Below are 21,829 nucleotides of genomic sequence, written 5' to 3' on the forward strand. Positions count from 1 at the left end.
CCCATGGCGCAAGGTCAAGGTAAAACACTGTACTCTACATCTTACTTGATGTAATTTACATGTATACCCAAGGTAGTCACCTGAGAAGCCATTAGTTCAGTTAGTAAATCACATGGACCTTTGCCCCGATTTGCTCCCTTGCAAACTGTCCAGGAATGTGCACTGCAGCTGGAATGGCAGTGGGTGGTTCATCCCCATGTGGGAAATTGAAACTTTTCCAGGCTGGCAAATTGGACTGTGAGCTAGGCCAGCTGGATGGGTTGGTGGGTGCAGAAAGAGACCTTGACAATTGCAGGGGTATCCCCGACACTAATTTGAACGGCTGCAGTCAATGTCAGCCAGGGCCAAGATCACAGCTGGGTATTCGACTATAAATCTCATTTTCCATCCTTGGTTTTTCCCACTGCTGTGTGCTGTTGTATTTTTTACCCATTTGTAAATTATTTTGTAATTATGTGTTGAAAAGGGCTTTACACACAAAGCTATTTAGTGCTGAAACTAACAGTTGTTTTCATTATTGATTAATCTATTGATAATTGTTCAGCTATGCTAGCTTTGTGCATCTAGGGATGGAAATGTTTGTCCACCACTCTTTTCAGATTGAAATATCTCAACAACTATTTAATAAATTGTCATGAAATTTAGTACACCTATCCATGGTTCCCAACTGATGAATCCTAATGACTTTGGTCAAACTCCTTAAGGAAGGTTCAACTTTTTATCTAACGCCATCATGAGGGCAAAATCCAATATTCCTAAACCTCTAATGACATCCCCAGTAGTCACAGCTGTACTTTGTGTTTAGAGCAAAATGTTAGCCTGCTAACATGCTAAACTAAGATGGTGAACATGGTAAACTTCAGCATGTTAACATTGCCAGTGTGAGCATGGTAGCAGTTTCACTAAGGTAGCGTACTAGGGCTGGGTCCTTACAGCAGCAGCCTGGGTTCGATTCCAAACCGCAACCCTTTGCTGCATGTCATCATGTTCGGCCATCACTGTCTAATAGAGGCATAAATAGCCCTTAAAAACAAAACAAATCCCAGTGAAAAACACAAAAAAAGGAATATAAAACAGCTTTCTCACACTTCATAATAGCTCCTGTGGCCTCTCAGACTGTTACACTACATATATAATTCAATATACATACCTTCGTGCCCCTGGGTGCAATGGACAACGTCAGAGAACAGCTTCACCGAGGAAATTGAGTTTTCCTCGGTGGACTTTTATAAACATATAGTCACTGCACTGTGTGCGTTCAACTGTATGGAAGCTGTAATGGCATTATAATCACAGTGATAAATGTAACCGTGGGATTATAGAGGCAACACCCCCATGATGGACTTCATTACAGACACAGACACAGACACTCACACACATGCCGACACACGATACAGGCACACAGGTGGTTGGTCTCTGAGGTGAGGGTAACACCTCATTTGAGACTGTGCGCCATATTCACTCTTTCTCACATACACACACATATACACACAGGCTGTGCAGCTGTGTCCTGTTTAGACACACATGTTCTTGGACCACAGACTTGAGACGTCTCATTCCTCTAACGTGAGGCAATAGCACAGGTGTCGGGCCCCAGAGACCCCTGGGATAGCTGGAGGGCCAAGCTGTTCTGTTCTCAGCCTCGGATCCCCCCCTCGAGTCTTGATCTTGAACACACACCCTCAGAGAACATGCAAACTTTCATACACAGAGACACATCAGTCTAACCACTGGTCATTTGCATCCCTCTCTCTCTGGTCTGGATGCTGTCAGATCTCTGGCACAAACGTGTGCACGTGCTCTGTGAAAGTGACACATGTGCATGCAGAAATTAGCTCAGAGTCTAAACACATTGATTCTAATATAAACTGGTCTTAAAGCAGCCAAACCACTCGGTGCTCAAGGTCTAAACAAAGAGCAGTGACAATGACTGATGTTTGACTGAGTGTCATCTGTTTTTATTGCTCTCTCTTTGCGCATGAGACATTTTAAGCGGATGAGTCAGAGGAACTTCTTGTTGCGACAGAGGAGATCACGAAGCTTCAAGTCTAGCTGGAAGTTTGTCTCCATGGCAAAAAAAAATTATTATTTTCCCACGCATAATTCTTCATTAGGTACTGTTTTTCATATGTCGCTGGACCACCTGTAGCCTCCATTGTCTTCTTGCTTTTTCTGTAACTCTCAGCGTATCATTTTATATCCGCTCTGATCCACCACGGTCATCAAGGAGTTCCAGAAGTAGGACATTTTCCTCCAGCCGGGTAATCGGAAAGCTGACCTCCCTGACTTCAGCCAGGAGATCCAAACATACTCTAATAGATATCTAAACATCATCTACAGATGTTTATTTATTCTGCCTGAGTTCTCCTCAGGGCATCCAGTTGAGGACCCTCTTTGTCCTCCAAGCGGAGCCCCTCTAGCTTCTCCCTTAACCCCTGATCTACGCCACCCCTCCAGGGGAGCTGAGCCCCGTTTCCCCCCTGGGCATCATGTAGAAGGGATGCGGATCTTCAGGAAATGAGTCCAAGAAAAATGTATCCAAGAAAAACATATGAGCTGGGTCGTAGAGCAGTGGGACCCAATCCACCAAAGTGTCTGAGCCCGATTATGGGAGTCTGAGAGAAAGGGCAGACATTTAGTGTTTACGTGCTGTAATTCACCTTCCTGGCCTCTTTTCTACTTCCTTTCTTCCTCTCCTCTTTTCTTCCTTGATACATCGTTCTTTCCTGATGTTTACTCTATTCCTTCTTCATCTTCCATACTTTTTTCTATATCTCTTTTTTCTTTTATTCCTTACTTCCTTTAAACATACTTTAGCATCTCCCCTCCCCCCGGCCATTCTGCTTCCTTTTTTCACACCACCTTTCCTTCCTTCATTTGTTCTTTTCAACTTTACTTCCTTCATTCCTTTCCTTCGTTCTTCCCTCATTCTCTTGATTTATTCTCTCTTATTTCCTCTGTAGTATGCAGGAAGCAGATCAGTTCAGAAGTGCTGAGACGCTGTTGATGTCCAGTGAATAAAGACGTTAGTGTGCTTCAAACAAAGTGCTCGCCGGGTGGATGAAACCACCTCCATCCGTACATTCTTATATGGGGATTGAGGAAGTTACTCTCCAACAAATATGGTTGCTTTCCTCATGCACGGATTGGCCAGGTGTGTGGAGGTGTGAATTTGTGAGGAAAGTCAGAAAGTGTGCAGAGTTACCACCATTTGTTCAAATATAGTTCCAAGTGTACCGTAACCTTCAATTATCCAACGCCCTCATCAGCACATACTGTAATCTTCAGCAGGCAGCTCACAGAGACACTCACCATGCTTTTAGGTTCACCAGGAGGAGTTTACATGAGAAAGTGTTGTGTGAATGTGAGTGCACCCACTGTAGATGTCTCTGGGGAAGTATGGGGCTGACAGTTGCCTGTCTCACACTGATGACATCAGAGAACAATGTTCATGCTGCATAGCATCGGTCTGTTTGGACTTTCTGTTTATATTCAAGTGTTATTTCTTGAGAGATACAGTATATACAACCACTAGGAGGGCAAGCCATCTCACATTTTAGGCATTAACATTGTTTGCAAAAGAGAACATTTCAGTATCCATGAAAAAGAGACATGGAAGCGCAGTTTATATGTGCGTGAGTTTGTAAAGTTTTTAAAATAGCTGTACTTGGTTTACCATTTTTCCAACCTGCTGTTGTTTAAACCATGCCTTGTTAAACCAGGTCACTGAACAAGGATTCTAACTGAAGACCTGCCTTGATGAGGGGACAGACAGATTACGTTTTCATTTTGACACCAAAAGAGCATGGTGACATGTTAAAGGAAAATACAATAGCCTTTGGGCACTAAATTTCCCTTATTTCATTTGAAAATTTGTCCACTGTACAGCAGGTTAAGGATTTTATAATACGTTTTATTTTTATTTTAGATTTAAATATTGCTTGCACAAATGGAAAATCAGGTTACATTATTTATATTGCATTTTAATCTTCAAGTTTACATTACCATTCTAATATGTTTGTCTCCAAGACATAGGTTATCCTGTAATTTATCATACCTCTTATCTCTGTTGACCCTTAAAATGAATGTTTTAATCAGTAACTCTTATGTTAGAATGTGATCTGTAGTTCCCAGTTTTTCCAGACAGACAGATAGAATAACAGAGGGAGCTTTCGGCCTGTTGTTTATTGATTTATTTTATTCATTCTGAGGTCAGAGGTTTGCGCACTGGGCTGCGCGTTCCCATCCTGTTCTTAGCGGGTTGTTCCCAAACTCTCCACCCCAGGGGACAGTCTGAGTCCAGATGAAATTTATAGTGTCAGACAGGGGGAACTTTTAATAGATCTGTGATTTAGGAATGAGAAATGCAAACACACCCATGTACACACGGAGAGGATAGAGGGAGAATATGGTTACTGCATTTTATACAGTGTGAAGAGGAGGGGTTTTCTCAGAGATTTCTTGATATGGGTCAGAAGTCATGAAGGCACTTATCGTTGGTTTACAGAAGCAATCCTGTGGGAATGTATATGTCAACTTATAGAAATACAACCGTACTACGTACAAAAAAAAAAATACATTTTACATATCTGAGACTGATGAACATTTAAAATGTCCAGTTTTTTAACTGAATTTTTCAATGCTGTGAGCACCAGAAATCAAACACACAAACACGAACCTCCAACATCAATGCATAGTTTAGTTTTGATGTTTGGTTCATATCAGCTGTAAACCTCTGCTATCCAGTGGGCACCAGCTCTCTCCTCAACTAAACTCTCACATGTCAGGTTTAACTGGAGGAGACTGTCCAAAATCCTCCTCTCACATTCCTACAGCTGCAACAGATGGAGCTGAGGCATCTTGTTGCCAATGACATATATGATATATGACAGAAGGGGTTAATCCTCTGGTAGAGATAGGAGTAGCTTGGAGAGACTTAAAATATTGGCAGTTCCTGAGATCTTATATATCTGCTGTGTTCTGCCTTGTTGCAGAAAGAAAGAGACTTTTTACTATCACTATCCCATCATCACACACCTTATCCTCAGTCACTCGGCCAGCCAGGGTGTGTGTGTGTGTGTGTGTGTGTGTGTGTGTGTGTGTGTGTGTGTGTGTGTGTGTGTGTGTGTGTGTGTGATAGTTTATACCCCTTAAATGAGGTGTGTGGTGATTGGATGAAAAGCAGACATCAGCTGGCAGAGCAGTGTGGAAAGGCTGCTGTTTTATTGCCTTTTTTACAATCTTCTCTCGTCCGTTTCTTATCAATCCTAATTTCTTGTGTATAGTCACAGTCACTCTTTGTTTTATTGCCTTTTTCTATCCTCTGTGTAGTGTAACCCTGTCATTTTGGTGTCTTTTTTATTTTCTCCTGTCAGACACCTGTTTTCTTACCTGTCTGTCCTTTAGTCGCTCTTATTTATCTCACTGTGTTTGATGACTTCAGCAGTGTTTGTCTTAAATATATGTTATAAAAGGAAGTGATTTTAACTATAGAATACAGCAACGAAAGCCATTCAAATTCTGCTACTGTACAATTTTTAAAAGCTCATTGTCATCAGTGGGAAAATTTAATTCTTCCTTACACAGTGTAGTTTTAGCTGCAGTCGTCTAATAGCCAGCCTTGTCCAACCAACAGTCCAAATTCACAAAATTACCAATTGATGTAAGACAAAGAAAAGCAAGAAACTCTTATAATTGAGAAGTTTGAGTTTTTTCTCATCTAAATTGAAGGCCTAAGGACAGAGGATGTGGTGCGTCATACCTGCAGTCCTGCTAAGAAATTAAAATTTTTGGGGGGTTGTAAATAAAATGGACCTACAGTACCTGCTTTGCTCCAATCAGAGGTTAAACCTGTGCAGATTGTTGGTCAGCTGTGATCCACCCTCTGCTTGCCTCATTTCCTTTTCTTCCCCCTGTGACCTCAGTAGATTCGACTGCTGATTGATGGCTCGTCGTATCCCATTATGAAGCTCACAAGACTGGAGGCTGAAGGTATGACGTGAGCCATCTGTGACAGAAAGAAAAATAAAGGAGCACAGACAGCTACAGTTACAGAAAAAAAAAAGCCAAAGCAGCACATGTCTCTCCTGAGCTTCATAATCTGGTAAAGTCATGACCGGCCTTCAAAGACGGAAAGGAACTCAGACCTAAACAGACACTCATGTACGTGTGCTCAGTGTCCAAGACATGTCTGTTTGAAGAGCCCTCGACTTTTTCTGATTTAGGTTTCAGGGTCTGTGTTTATCTCTTACTCTGCATGTTTTTTTCTTCCTGCCGTTCATCCGCTCATCACAACTCAGACTTTAGTGGCTGGATGACAATTTCAATACCTCTCATTATTCCCGCCACATTTGTCATCTCTTGAGATTTTTGTTGCCGTTTCTACTTTCTACTTTAGTTTTTTCCCCCACATAGTCTGTGGCTGGCCCATTTTGTAGGCTTACTCTTCATCCATCAGAGACAGGAAGGGAAATAATACAGGCACAAAAAAAGGGAGGTAAGAAGAGATTCAAAGGGGTGTGAGAACACTCAAGAGTTTGGAGAGGAGGGGAGAAATGCTGGGTGGAAGTAGTGTGAGCAGATAAGAATGGGGAGTATAGAGGTATGAAGGAAGTGAAGCTGTGGAGGACTGTTAATTAAAGAGTGGGGAGCACTGGAGAGATTTTACGTCTGGAGAAGATGGAGAAGGGAAATGTTCAGAGTGCTAATGAAACAACAGGCTACAGTACGCCCTATGGAACAGATCTGGTGATCAAGTGATCAATATGCTTAAAACTAACTAACTAATGTGTTGTCTAACCATGTCTTAAGGCAAAAAATTATTGTAGCCCTTCTACATGTTTTGAAGTCTGGACACTGTCTGTCATCAAAATGGGGATAGGAGCACACGTGTTAGGACAATTAGTCTCAGAGCTGCTCTCATTTGTACACGTGAAAAGTAACAGAGGTCATGTGAATTAAACCAGAAGGCTTGAGAGAGAGGTTAAAACCCTGCATATTTCTCACCTGGCAGATCTCAGCATGAAGTGGGTGTGAATAAAAAGCTACAGAAATTGTTGAATGCTAAGAACTCAACTGAACATTGTAAACTTTGTAAAGGTAGAATATGTGTTGTGCTGGATTGCATTAGATTGTATAGATTTTGTCCCTAATGAATGGACGGGAAGTTTATTTTCCTTTTTTTCAGTGTGGAATAATCAGTCACACTTGCACCTTCTTCCTGATGACTCCCACTCTTGACCTGGACACAGGCTTAATGGACTAACCAGACTGGGTTGCTGGTTGATTGCCCTCACTGGCTTCCCACCCAGTAATGCATTGTATTTGATGGGGTCTAACCAGAAGCCCAGCCATCATAGGGATCCAAGTCCCTGTGGTGGTGTACAAGGGCAGGGCCTTAACTAACTGTGATTTTGGGTCAAATAAATGTTTTCCTAAACCAATAAGGAACTATTAGTATTTTGTACCTTACTGTGAGAACCAAAGTTACACATGGGAGCCATTAGTGTTTTCATGACAAAATTGGTTTCCTGCTGTACCCGTATTTCGTTTAGAATAGAGCCAGGATTTGTAGCTGTTGGTGCTCCATACACAAACACACACACACACACACACACACACACACACACACACACAAACACAAAGTATGCACTAAGAAACTTCTTCCCTGTTATCAGCTATGAGAGGAGACTAGTATTTATCAGTTTAAGCCATGCAGAAAGATACAGAGCAGTGCACATAGTGTACCATGCAAGTGCTCTAGACAAAGATCTCTTATGCACTTACATACCTACACACACACACACACACACACACACACACACACACACACACATTTTTTTTTTCTTTCACAAATAAGGCACTTTTGTATTACAACACTTCATTCCAGCTCACTGCACTCCTCCCCTATGGCACTGTATATTTTACTTCTCCCTCTATGTGAATTATAGCAAAATTATTACTTTGATTTCTCTTTCAGAAAATGAGTCCGCTTGATTAATTTGGAAAGGATGTTGGATGATGATTTACACTTGTAGGTGTGTAGTGGTACAGTTACATGCCAGAGGGCATTTTTTCCACCATGAGAAACGTGAGTTTCATGGCAAATAAAACAGGCGTCAATTTCCTTTCAAATCTAAGCTTTGAATTGCATCTGTAACCTTGACAAGAATGTGCAAATTATTACTGAAGAAAAACTACAAAAAACCTACACTGAAAGTAAATAATTTGTAAATAATTTTGAGATAACTGAGATAACTTCTGTTTTGATTTAGCACTTAACAAATTTAGTTTCTTGTTAGGATACAGTGACATCAATATTGTGTTGTCAGAGCTGGTATTCTGCTTTCTGGTTGTCAGTTTATGACTGTTTTAACATTTTAATGACTGCACATTTTAAGTTGTTTAGTTGGTTGGTAGGTCCATCACTTTGGTCCATTCATTGTCCCCTAAGGATGAATCTTGATCATTTTGGTTGTTGGTGTTCCCAGCAGCCTCAGCTGTATTAGCAGCATGCTAACACACTAAACAAAGATTTTGAGCTTGGCAAACATTATACCTGCTAAACATCAACATTTTAGCACTGTCATTGTGAGCATGTCAGAGAGCTGACGTTAGCATTTAGCTCTAAGCAGCACTGCATCTAAGTGTAGCCTCACGTAGCGGATGGGCTGTAGACTCTTGTTTCTGTCTGTGACCCCCATGCAAATCCCCATGCAGTCTAACATGCACTGTTTCATCTCAGTTGTCTATAAAACTCTGCAGTACTGAGACCTCTTTATAATGCAGTGGCTCTGTACTGTATATGCTGTAATTCCTGCTTTACTCTCCATGTTAGGTTGTGTTTTCACTCTTGAATTGATGACCATATTTCACAGTTGGTCCGACAATGAAGTGGTGACACTTTTGACTCAAAGGTCAAAAGTCTCTGTGACCTCAAAATGACCTTGACCCACATGTTTTTAGTCATAACAGAAGATTTGATTTCACACAGTTGTAACCATATACAACCATGAAGTAATGAGGTGTTTTACCCAAAAGGTCAAAGGTCAACTTCACTGTGACATTGTAATGTCCTTTAGGGCCATTTTTCAACACCATAACTCAAGAATTGATGACAATATTTCACAGTTGGTCAACACTGAATTAGTGACACTATTGACTCAAAGTTCGAAGGTGGATAGGTTTTTAGCCATAATTTAAAAATGAAATTGTCCGATTCAAGATTTCACACACATGTTGACTGGGATGACACAATGAGTAAACAATAAGTAACACAGTATGCCGCCTAGTTAATCTTATCCTGGGTAAGAGAGTTACACCTACAGAAAAGCTTTGCATCTAAAAGTGACAAGAAGAATCCCTCTTTACAAGTACACATGTACCTGTTTAGTCAATGAAAGTTCTTCATTATTCAGTTTAAATATGTATATTCACTGGAATCATACATATGTATCATAAATATAGTGATACCTTCCATTTAAAAAAATATTTTTTATTAAATTCCTTCATAGTCTCCACTATATTAAATGAGTCTGAACACACACGGATGTAAACTGTAATTGTACTGGTTGGCAGAGGCATAAAACCACAGGGCGGCAATTCTAGTTTCCTTCAGATATGTACCAAGATTAAAAGTTAGACACCATGATTTATCATAAATGACTGTCTTGTGTATTGCAGAATCACCAGTGTGGTGATACTGTCACCATAGCAAGATACACTGATGTTATCATAATGGCTGTTTCCGTCTATAAATGTAAAAATTCACAGCGCACACTGTATAACACACCAACTGTTGTTCATGTGGAGTTTGAGTTGTTTTGACAGGGCTGTTGTCCGTCTGTTGTCTGCTCTATGGGCAACAGCTGCAAGGTCGAGATTGAAGACAAAACACAAACCTTCTGTTCTAAAAAGCCACCGATAGACAAAGCTCTGACTACCACACGGACACACACACGCAGGCTGTATGTACAAATGCACACACATCTAGCCATTAGTTGTACAAGTTCAGCTGAGGTTTTATCTCGCACTATCTGAATCTGATTAGTCTGTTAGCTTGTTTAAATTGTTGTTTGACATTGTTTAGGCTCCCTGCAGTTTTATTAATTCCTTTGAGATCCTTGGCTTTTGCTTCATATAACAAGGCGCAGAGTTTCTGTGTGGGGACAAACATCACTCTGTTTGTTGGTTCTCATAGGAACACTGTCAGGCCCTGAAACCTCAGAGGTCACCACTTACTGACCCTGTGAACTGCCTGACCATACAAACACACCCAATTCCCAGGGTGTCTTCGCCCTCACGTGTTTTTCGACCCTTGTAAAAGTGATGTCCTCGTATTATTCCATTCCCCTCATTGACTCTCTGTCCCCCTCGAGTGTCTCGCTTGGCTGTGTCCAGTCCCTCTCTGAGATGTAAATGCCACACACAACATCCTGTTTCAGGGATACATGTGTGCCTTTGTTCTCTTTGCCCTCACACACCTCACCTGTACTGAATACCTCCTCAATATTCATTACCTTTCATCAGAGTGTGTTTGTTTGCATCCTGCTGTTCTCCTCGTCGACAGGCAGCAGCAGTTGTGGTGAAGAAAGGACAAACACTTTACTGCCGAGTCTGCAGACACATCGCAAATCAATCTCTTTATTAGGAGTATAAAAATTAGATGTTTAACAATGTAGCACAGGAATTGCCTGGAGAACAGAAACATACTTCTGCTACTGCCAGACCATTTTCCCTCCTTCCTATCTGCCTGCCTGTCTTCTATCTTTCATCACTTTGAGTATCATAATCAAATTGTTATATTTAGCTTTGTAGATTAGGAGGCTGTCTGCAGTTTCAAATAGACAGCAATGAAAACCCTCTTTAAACAGCCCTTTACTTTGCCTTTAAAGCATGCTTGGCCACACCGAGTGTCTTTTTTCCATTAAGGAGATATTTGACAGTGGAGTCTGGCTTTATCTGCCTTAACCTAATCTCCTCACTGCTCTTTCTGGCATGTCTTGGAATAAATTTGAGTGTGTGTTTATGGATCTTAGAAGGTCTTTCAGCTGTATCCAGGCAGATTCCAAAACAAGAATATATTAAGTAATGTGTGTGTACGAATCTCTCATTGTGTCTGCTCTTTCTGTTGCTAAAAAGTTGAGGGTGAAAGGAGTTCAGAGGCAGAGAAAATGTATGATATGTTTCTGTATGTCCACATGTATGTATTTAGTTGTATTGCATCTTTTGTTTGTCCCAGAGTAGTTTTTATCTAGCAGCTGTGTAGACGTTTGTAGGTACACTGTTTGACCACTAGATGGGTGTAGAAAGCTGAAGGAGAGAACTTCACTGGGAAAAAAAGGTGTTTGTCTCCCCCTTGTGCTGCCATCAAAAAATACAAACAGTAGTTAGTAAAAATATGTGAAATGTTTTTGATTGATAGGTTGTGGTTTATACAGCTTGTTGCATTGTTGTGATACTTTGGTTCTCACCTGTTTATAACATGTGTCCTATTTTCAAATTCTCTCTTCTCTATTTTCAACAGGTAAGTTTGATTATTTTGATACCCCAGATATCACCAATGCTAGCTTAGCTTTTGTTAAACTCCTAACATTAATGACCTTATTGATGAATAGACATCAAATGATAATTGGTTCAAATAATGAATGCTCTAAACTGTAAGTAATGTAAGTATATGCACCAATGTGCAGCAGGTGGCAGTTTATTGGATGTATTGAACACTTGACACTTGAAGTTGATCAACTCATTGTTTTTTCTACCTTCTCAATCTCAGGGTCACCCTGGGGCTCTTGGTCCTCAGGGCCCCCAGGGGCCTTCAGGGAGACCAGGTGAACCAGGCATTCAAGGACCAAAGGGGCAGAAAGGTGACCATGGCCATGGTGGTATCATAGGCCCTAAAGGAAATGTGGTAAAATATTCTTCTATTTTTTTGTCTGTTAATTGTTAAAAATCACAACATTCCTGTTTGTCCTCTTGTTTAATGTGTTATTCCTGTGGCTCAACAGGGAATGACAGGCGTTCCAGGGTTTTCTGGAAATGATGGTATTCCGGTAAGTCTATCCAGCAGTCTGGATGAACGCAGTAGAAGCTCAGTGAACATTGTGCTGAGTCTGCTTGTGATGTCTTCTGACTGATTTAACATTTGCTCTGCAGGGCCACCCAGGACAACATGGGCCCAGGGGCAAACCAGGGGCAGACGGCTGTAACGGGACACATGGAGAATCAGGGTCTCCGGGGCAACCCGGCTATAGTGGCTCACCTGGTATTCCTGTAGGTGCAACTCCAAGCCTGTATGGATACTGAGTTTGATTTACTATAAGTGACCATTACTGACTTCTTTTTGTCATCTCTCAGGGACAACTAGGCAGGAAGGGAGACAAGGGAGACTCGCTGGAGCTGAGAGTGTACATGGAACGTTTCAGGGTGAGGAAGACGAGTGTACACCAAACCTGACTTTTGTTCTTAAGAACTCCTGGCTTCATTAAATTGTATTTACAACTTTATATTGTTATATAAATATCATTAACTTCATGAATCATTGACCATCTCTTCACAGGGAGATCCAGGAACACCAGGGGTCAACGGAGCAACCGTAAGACACAATTACTGTATATGTTATAAATCATAGACACGTGAAGATATTGGTCGTTACACGTGGCGTTGTCATGTCAGATTTGTACTAAGTAATGCATTTCCTTCTTCCCAACCATCTTTATCTCAATTTCACTCAAGTTTCTCTTTTGCAAATGTTCTCTTCTACTTTCTTTAATTTTTGTCAGGGGCGTGCAGGAATCCGAGGATGGCCGGGTAACAACGGCTTCATAGGACCAAAGGTACGTGTGTGTATGTGAGTGAGCAATTTTAATATTAGTTTGGAAGTTCAATCCATTATGATGCAAAGTGCTTATTGGGATCCTGATTGTTTCCTCTTTTAGGGTCCCCCAGGGCCTCCAGGTCCCCGTGGACCAAAGGTAAAGCAACAATGTATTTTTGATGTAAAATAATAGACATTTGATGTACTACTGTGCAAATACTGCATGAAATGTTATCAGGTAGGAACTTGAATTTATGAATTCATCTTCAAGTGCTGTTTCTTTTTCTGGGCAGGGCACTATGACCAAAGTGCTTAAGGGACTTAAAGGAGACCAAGTGAGTGACCATGTTTGTTAAATGCATTGCTAACACATTAGTCAAGTTCACTTGGTTTTCTGTGGAAAATAATGTACTTTTTACTACATTTATCTGACAGCTATAGTTACAGTTACGTACTAATAGTTTCCAACCAATTGGGCTTGTGACATATTACAAACAAAAGCTTCTAGTTGGACCCCTTGTCACAGATGTCTATGAATTGTTAGCAGTTCCACTAAAGAAACATTTTCTCTCTAAATGTCTGTAATGATGGTTTCATTTGAATAACTGTTTAAAAGAGATAGAGAAATTTCAATTTCAGTAGATTTTAATTTTAAATATAGCACCAAATCATAACAGAAGTGATCTCAGGACACTAGAGCAGGTCTAGACCGTACTCTTTATTATCTACAGTGACCCAGCAGTCATGAGCAAGCACTTGGCTACAGTGGCAGAAAAGGAAAAACTTGGCAGAAAGGCTCGAGCAGAACCCGCCTAGGAGGCCTGTCCTCTGCCTCAACCGGTTGGGTAGAGAGCGGGAGAGAGACAAAGAGAGACACTGAGAGAGAGAGAGAGAGAGAGAGAGAGAGAAACAGACTGAGACAGAGATGCATATAAAAAATAAAACAGAATATAACAATAAAACCTATAATAATAATAGAAGTGTGACTTGTGTGAATATTAGGAAGGTTTATAGATTGTGTAGCAGAATTGTTTTCAATCATCTCCTGACTCCTCAGATTTATCTCGAGACCCTTTGGAGGTTCCCGAGCCCAAGGGTGGGAACCAGTAGGCTAAGCTAGTTAGCTGTAAATAGAATAGTTAACTAGCTTCACCTCGAGTAGAATAACAGTAGTTCTGCTTCAGTAATAACAATCTAGTAATGTCATATATGTTGGTCGTGGTGGCAAAAGCACTTTTACTTTGATACTTTAAGCACAATTTGCTCTGTACTTTCACCTAAGTTGGATTTTTATAGCAGGACTTGTAATAGAGTATGTTGGAACTGTGGTATTTGTATTTTTACCTGAATAAAGGATCTTGATGATGATTTGTTTCACTCTGAGCTAACTGTTGCACTTCCGACTTACACTACAGGGGGAAATTGGACTACCAGGACCGGCAGGAAACTCTACTCATCCACAAACTAAGCCCCTCTCCGGACCCTCGGTCAGTACATAAGCAAAACATCTTTATTCATTAACCTGCCATAATGGCCTTTAAAGATGGTCTCTAAAATATGGGATATAAATAGGAGTGTAGGGACACTGACACATGTGCCAATAATATCCTCTTCGGTCATTATCATAGGGACCTCTCGGAGAGAAAGGTCTGAAAGGAGAAAGAGGAGATCCGGTATGTATCATCATACATGCGATCATACACATTTTCTCACATGTATACATATATATACACAGACTTACATTTACATTCACACCTCATCATTTCATCAGCTTATCTTTTCTTTTGTTTGGTTTATTTCAGGCCGACAACAAAGGAGAAACTGGTGTGATGGGATTCCCTGGACCACGGGTGAGCATGGGCACATCACTGCACATTTCAGCCAGAAACTGCCCTCTGTCCTTCAGTTCATATGATTGCTGTTGTTTTGGATGCTGTTCTAGGGTGCATCTGGTGCAGATGGGAGACCTGGATTCAGGGTATGTTTGTAAGATGAGATCATTATTGTATTATCACATTAAATCTCATTTTTTAACTTAATGATGCTGACTCTCTTTCAGGGGGATCCTGGCGAACCAGGACCAAATGGCAGGCAAGGTCCTAAGGTGAGAATGCACTTGATTGTCATCACTGATTATGCATCTAACCCCTTATTGAAGTGATATACAGAAAGATAAGACGAGAAATATACACGCTCAAATTTACAGCTTCATTAATGCACAATTATCAGCAGTAGTGGAATGTAACTAAGTACATGTACTGCATTGAGATTCTCTCCAACTCATGTTACTTTACACGTCTACTCCACTATAATTTATCTAAATAATGGTTATATTTTACAAATTGTCTCTTTTTATATTTGTATATTTTGTCTATTTTTATCTTTATTTTTTATTTCTCTATGTTAATGCACCAATTTCACAGGGCAAATTCTTTGTGTATACAAAAACCTACTTGGCAATAAATCTGATTTTGATTCTGATTATACATTTTTCTTAATTAAAAGTAGTTTACTCTTGATACATTAAGTACATTTAGCTAATAATACTTATGTGGCAGTTTCAGTGCAGGATTTTTACCTATAATGAAATATTTTTATATTGCAGTATTACTATTTTTGCCAATCTAACCATCTGAATACTTCCTCCATCACTGATTATCAGTTTGATGTCAGACCAGGATTCATTGCAAGATGCAGGAGATCCCAAAGTTTCCAAAACCACTGAATATATCAGGCTGAATTTTGTAGAAATATGTATCAAATAAATATAAGCATGGTTGGTTTGAGTATTTCACTCAGTGTAAACATTATATAGCTTCAGACAGTTTGGAACGAGATGATTTTAACAGCTTTAAGACCACTTGTTCCAGTCCTTTCCTCTTCATACCTACAAGTTAGATATTTTGTGTCTTCTCTGCTAATAAGCTAATGGAGTAGCTAGTGGAGGCCCAGAGTCAGATTACAGCTGACCGGTCAAGTTCAAACTCTTTTACAGACACTAGAAAAAATCCTGAATAGACTGTACAAGTGGACTTTAATATTGTTAGTAATTCAGAAATTAACATGGTTAATGTTATGCTACTTCAAAATCTTTGACAACAGAGCTGTAAGAGATGACATAGGGATAGAAACCAGATTAAAAACGGAAGACAATATATGATACAACAGATACAGATAACAACAGCAGGATATGTGTCTCAATGATTTATAAGAAATGGGTGCACATCCGGTGTGATCCCATCCAGTCTCATCTGATCTTTATACTCATGACCCACGTTAAAATGACATGTGAAAGTCCAGCCACTGAATGCTTAAAGCATGATATTACTGTGTTTCAGGGAGACAGAGGTGACGCGGGAGAACTGATTTCATCAGGATGGCCTTGGTCTTCAGGGGGTATGTTGATTAATACCAGATGACTGTCAGATGGCCAGTAGGAAAGAGAAGTGTTTGATAACGAAACCCGCTGCCTGACAAGTGGTAACATACCCTCTGACAAATGTTGCAGACGTGAAGTGAAACAGGGACATTTATGTCATTACAGAAGTTGAGCAAAACTCAGTTGTTCTAGATAGCACATGAATCTCAGGAACAATAGAGCTTCTCATTAAACAAACATAACTCACAATTATTATGTAAATGAGGATACAACAATTCAAACTCTTCATATATAATCTGTTGGAGAGCTACGTAAAAAAAGGATTAAAGCAGTTACAGGCAGAGTCAGTGATGTATGAGGATCAGGTGTCTGCTGCTTGAAGTAACCTTTAATAATTGTTTCTTTTAATTATGCTTGATAAGCTGGTCCTACCGGTCTTCCTGGTGAGGACGGTCCACAAGGCGAGAGGGGCCCAGTTGGAGACCAAGGCCTCCCCGGACCCCCAGGACGCCCCGCCTCTGACTCACAGCAACAAGGTCTGTAAACTGAAGCTATACAACGAGATTCATCCACAGACTCAAATAGATCATCAATATAAAAGTAAAGGACTGGTATATTAGACTAGATCAGTTTCATCACAAAATCACAAAACAGATTAAGGATCCCTCTTCAGGAGGACTAATTAATAATTCAATAATTAATACAACTCTGCACATACATCTTTGTGTGTTTGCAGAGGGTGATCAGCCGTCTCATTATAATGTAGATTAGCCTGAAGTCAACTACAGATCTCACAATCCAGTCCTGGATACCTTGTTCATAACAGTACCACCTGTTGGTACATGAGGTTCTTTCTAGATTCTTATACAAAAACATCAATTACTCTTTTTTTCCCCTTTGTAATTTTATAAAAGGAGTATGGATTGCAATACATACAAAATAAGATAGCATTAAAATATTTCCAACCACTTTTGTTGACAAAATACAAATTTTACAAAACATTTTGGTTACTTTCACGAGATACAGTCAGAGGTTTAAGCCAAATGCCAAAAATTAAAATGTCCTTTTAAACTTCCTTTTGTGTCTGTCAGTGTGGGTTTTCTTTGGGCCATTCGGTATAAAGGGGGAAGCAGGAGAGAAGGGCAAACAAGGGGAACCAGGACGCCCTGCTGTCAGTGCAGGACCCCCAGGCATCAGTGGGCGCCCAGGGATCAGGGGCCCTAAAGGACAGAAAGGAACATGTGAGTGAGTGAGTGAGTGAGTGAGTGAGTGGCTGAGTGAGTTTGCATTTGATGGAATACTTTTAGACTGAGGTTTTAAATATTTTATCTTCCTTTGTTTTCTTGTTTATGAGTTGTTGAATGTCTGTATCTTTATTTTATTTCTGTATGTCTCCAGGGTCTGAGTACTTCAAGGGGCCTCCCGGCGGGAGAGGCAGGCCCGGCAATGCAGGCTTTAAAGGAATAAAAGGTGCTGCAGTCATACTTGTTCACACTAGGGGGTTGTTGACATCATGATGGATTACTGGTTAATAAAACAGAAAGCTACAGTTCTCTGTAGCTACTTAATCCTCCATTTAATTTGCCCTGTGTAGTCAATTAATATACTAAGTAATACAGTGTTTTGCTGACCTGTGGGTGCAATGGTGTGTGCATTTAGGTGATCATGGGAAATGTGAATGCACCACTGTAAACTCTATACCGGGGCCACCTGGCCCTGCTGGTGACCGTGGGGATCCTGGGATGACCGGAGAGTTTGGTCAGGAGGGGGATATAGGAGACCCAGGTCCCAGAGGAGAGGACGGATTCCCTGTAAGAATAATCAAGTCAGATCATCTTAATTTCTTTTTGTTCATTTAAAGCCCTTTTCTGTTTCGTCAGACTCTTCTGTGTTGTCTTGCAGGGACCCAGTGGACTCAGTGGTTTGCAAGGCCCAAAAGGTCAAAAAGGGGACACGCGTGTGGCTACACAGAAAGGTGCATTGTACCTGTTATTTCACCTCATTTCAGATGTCCCAAAACAATTACTTCTGCTGTGTGTGTCTGTGTTGGATTGTATGTGTGTATTAATACATGATTTTATGTATATGTCTATGCATGTGTGTGTGTGTGATCACTACAGGATATTCTGGAGACCCAGGGGATCCTGGGCAAAATGGCGAGTCGGGAGTTCTGGGTGCTCCAGGTCGAGATGGTTTGCCTGGTATTCCCGGGACCCAAGGTCTTCCAGTGAGTCGACCAGTTATCTCCATAATGAGTTTCATATTATACATACTCATCATATACTGTTCATTTCAGGGACTTAGTGTGTGCATTAGGGTTTCATCTAAACTGACATTATCTCTTTCCTTTTTGTTCATATGCCCTCATGAAAAATGATTTTCCTACAGTATAACCATTGTGCTGGTTGATGTCAACAGGGAGCAGATGCCATTGGAGAACGTGGAGACAAAGGTTTCCCAGGACGTCCTGGTCGACCTGGTGCACCCGGGCTAAGGGGAGAACCGGGTGAAGACATTAAGGGCATCAAAGGCCAACGCGGTTTACCCGGTGACGACGGCCTTGCAGGCTATCATGGAATTCCAGGAACATCTGGCAGCCCAGGTGAGTGGCAGCTGACTGCCTCCTTTCCTCCTTTATTCATCCTCAATATGGTGTTCCATATTTCTCCTTCAAGGCTTTATCTGTTTGCAGCGATTATACCTGTTTTCACTCTACTAAGTATTTTATTTTACCTCGCCTCTCTTGAAACAGTGTCTTGTAATTTAATGCAAAGCAGTGAAATGTGAATGAGTATTAATGGCTTGTGATTAAAAAAGGAGAAAAAAAGCATGACAAGTATATTTCTCCATTTTATGTAGTTTTCTTTCTTCGCCTCTTGTTGTCACCTTGATGCACAGGCTGCATCCCTCAAAACAGCTGCAGCAAAGCTTGTTTGAGATAATGCTTGTGCTTTTGAATAACTCTTGTTCCGAATGCCTCTTTTTCATTCTCTCTCATTTGCAACTGAAAGGAGGCTGTAGTACAACAGGACTTGGAGGACAGTGGGATGTAACAGGTAGCTGGTATAACAACGTTTTCCCGTTATTGCTCCCTTCATAACAACTCTGTTGTGCTTTGCTTCTGGATTATTTGACTTGTGTGCATGATGATTTACAGTTTTAGATTTAGTGAACTGAGATACCAGCTAATGTAATGATAAAGTCATGTTCTGATAAACAATCCACGCTGGGCAGCAGACAAAAATCACCAAAATAGTCATTGCCACATGAACAGTTTTACATACAACCATGATGTTGCCCTAAAGACTGTGGTATTTGTTTTCTCAGGTCCTTGCGATGCTATTCCAGGACCTCCAGGTTTGCCTGGACTTCCAGGAGCCAGTGGATCGCCGGGTTCCCCAGGTAACGCAACAAGAAACTAGTGCTGAATGTTGCCTGCAGGATACCTGGTTTGAGTCATTTTTGATAATTATAATTTGTGAACCAACAGGTCCTCCAGGCCAAGAAGGACTACAGGGTCCACTTGGAGCACTGGGAGAGAAAGGAGAAACAGGAAATCAAGGCATAGGTGGCCGCACTGGACCACCAGGTAAGACGTGACATGACAAACTTATTGGGCAATAGTCAGATAGGATTAATCACATCTGATCTTTGAATTGAGTCAGTTGTCAAGATAATTTTCTTTTACTAATTAATTATTAATTCAAATACAGGTTTTGCCGGTCAACGTGGAGACTTGGGAATTCCTGGTAGGAAAGGTTCAGTAGGAATCCCTGGATTGCCGGGTGTGCCTGGCCGCTACGGGGCCCAAGGTGAGAAGGGTGTTCACGGAGAGATCTTCGGAGCATCTGCAGGATCCTCTGGTGACCCGGGTCTGCCTGGACATCAAGGGAATAAAGGCCAGGCTGGTGATCCAGGAGAGCCTGGCTATCCGGGTAAGCCTTGCTACTTATTTCTACTCAAACAGTTTATTTATCCTACCTGTTATTCAGTCTTGCTTTGCCTTGCTGCTTTACTTTCAGCATCAGTGGGGTCATTTGAAAGAATAAAGTTTTAAGACCTATTTCCTTAATTATCCATTCCTCCAGGAATGGGCGGCATGCCTGGTATGATCGGCTTCAAGGGTGAGACTGGCCCTTTAGGCCTGCAGGGTGAGGAAGGGAGGCCTGGGCCAGCAGGAAAATATGGCTACCCCGGTGATCCTGGCAAAGCAGGTCCACCTGGGTCACGTGGTGCTACTGGACAGTCAGGTTAGACAAACATACACATCGACACACTGCCTCTCAGAAATGTCTTTGGTAATGTCTGACAAGTTTTTCCTTTTGGCACGTCATCCTGCTCACCAGGATTCACTGGAGAGAGGGGAACTGAAGGAGACCCGGGCCCTCCAGGTCCAATAGGATTAAAAGGCATCCCAGGGACATACGGTGCTGATGGTGCCATTGGAGAGTATGGCCCACCAGGTGACCCAGGACAGCCTGGTACAGATGGGCGCCCAGGAGTTCCAGGAATGAAAGGTTTGTTCCTCTGATATTTACTTTGATAATCAATTCCTTAAAGAATATAGAGTAAAATTAAACAGCAAATAATATAAGATCTAGGTAATGTGTGCTATAGTCAGTTTTGGTCAGAAAAGCTTCTGATGGTCCCTCTCTTTCCCAGGATACAAAGGGTCTCCCGGTATGTCAGGTTTCAAGGGATTTAGGGGTGATCCAGGGGTGAAGGGCTTCAGTGGACTGACAGGAGATCCTGGAGTGATAGGCCATCTTGGTCCAAAAGGAGTGAAAGGTCAAAGTGGAGAGAAAGGTGAGACGATTCTGCATGCTGATATAGTGTTATATAAGTGGGTGTTATGTGTGATGTGTTCTGTTGAGACTACCAATATAAACTCTACCACATAACTTACCACTCTCTTATAACCATGATTGTCTGCCAGGTGAACGTGGTTTGGAGGGAAAGCCCGGGGCTAAGCCTTACATCCATCCGCAGGTGATTGCTGTCATGAAGGGAGACAAGGGAGACGTTGGAGATCCAGGGAATCCAGGTTTCACCGGGCCGAGAGGTGTGGAGCCACATCGGATATCATTCACTCTGTCCTTCTTCTGTCCTCTCAGGCTTCACTTCCTCACATCCTACTCTTTTTCACAGGTACTAAGGGTTTACCTGGTATACCGGGCTTCGAGGGAACTCATGGTCTTCCTGGAGACCCCAGCAATGTGAAAGGTTACCACGGAGACTCAGGTGCACAAGGGCTGCCAGGGATTAAAGGAATGCCAGGCTTAACTGGAAATCGAGGAATTACTGGTTTTATGGGAATGTCTGGCAACAAGGTGAGCAAAACCATACTTGTTGTTTGTAGTGAGAATTATTACCGGACTCTTCAGTTTCCCTCCACTCTATACTTGTTTCAGTTTTACAAACCACAGATTTACTGTTTTGCTTCACTGAACGCTTTCATACAATTGTTTCCATCTAGTTAGCAGAGCCCAAAACAGAGCTTTAAAAAGTGGCCAGACACATGACTTCACATGGATGCTAATGTTGCTTTGTATATGCTGGATGTGTGAATAGGCAGTTTTCTGCTTACATGTTTGCCACATCAATTTAATAGGTGACCAGTGCTATCAGTGTTGTGT

At 41.4% G+C, this 21,829-nt stretch overlaps 1 protein-coding gene across 3 annotated transcripts in view; it reads left to right on the top strand.

Annotated features, from left to right (window-relative positions):
- The window catches only part of col4a2 (collagen, type IV, alpha 2), a 66,647-nt gene that overhangs the window by 34,496 nt on the left and 10,322 nt on the right, over positions 1-21,829 (top strand). For 2 of the 3 annotated variants that reach the window (XM_051403474.1, XM_051403475.1), the window contains exons 5-34: positions 11,774-11,908; positions 12,006-12,050; positions 12,154-12,270; positions 12,355-12,423; positions 12,557-12,592; positions 12,780-12,833; positions 12,936-12,971; positions 13,108-13,149; positions 14,230-14,301; positions 14,443-14,487; positions 14,617-14,664; positions 14,757-14,792; positions 14,874-14,918; positions 16,153-16,210; positions 16,616-16,729; positions 17,285-17,434; positions 17,592-17,663; positions 17,853-18,004; positions 18,096-18,168; positions 18,314-18,420; positions 18,612-18,795; positions 19,205-19,249; positions 19,521-19,595; positions 19,684-19,782; positions 19,907-20,128; positions 20,282-20,443; positions 20,540-20,710; positions 20,856-20,999; positions 21,130-21,255; positions 21,342-21,523. In XM_051403474.1, the coding sequence (XP_051259434.1) occupies positions 11,774-11,908; positions 12,006-12,050; positions 12,154-12,270; positions 12,355-12,423; positions 12,557-12,592; positions 12,780-12,833; positions 12,936-12,971; positions 13,108-13,149; positions 14,230-14,301; positions 14,443-14,487; positions 14,617-14,664; positions 14,757-14,792; positions 14,874-14,918; positions 16,153-16,210; positions 16,616-16,729; positions 17,285-17,434; positions 17,592-17,663; positions 17,853-18,004; positions 18,096-18,168; positions 18,314-18,420; positions 18,612-18,795; positions 19,205-19,249; positions 19,521-19,595; positions 19,684-19,782; positions 19,907-20,128; positions 20,282-20,443; positions 20,540-20,710; positions 20,856-20,999; positions 21,130-21,255; positions 21,342-21,523 (2,916 nt within the window). The remainder of the gene's footprint in view (positions 1-11,773; positions 11,909-12,005; positions 12,051-12,153; positions 12,271-12,354; positions 12,424-12,556; positions 12,593-12,779; positions 12,834-12,935; positions 12,972-13,107; positions 13,150-14,229; positions 14,302-14,442; positions 14,488-14,616; positions 14,665-14,756; positions 14,793-14,873; positions 14,919-16,152; positions 16,211-16,615; positions 16,730-17,284; positions 17,435-17,591; positions 17,664-17,852; positions 18,005-18,095; positions 18,169-18,313; positions 18,421-18,611; positions 18,796-19,204; positions 19,250-19,520; positions 19,596-19,683; positions 19,783-19,906; positions 20,129-20,281; positions 20,444-20,539; positions 20,711-20,855; positions 21,000-21,129; positions 21,256-21,341; positions 21,524-21,829) is intronic. The other variant, XM_051403476.1, reaches the window with a different exon arrangement.

This window comes from Dicentrarchus labrax, unplaced genomic scaffold (assembly GCF_905237075.1).
Source record: "Dicentrarchus labrax unplaced genomic scaffold, dlabrax2021, whole genome shotgun sequence".
Lineage (NCBI taxonomy): Eukaryota > Metazoa > Chordata > Actinopteri > Moronidae > Dicentrarchus > Dicentrarchus labrax.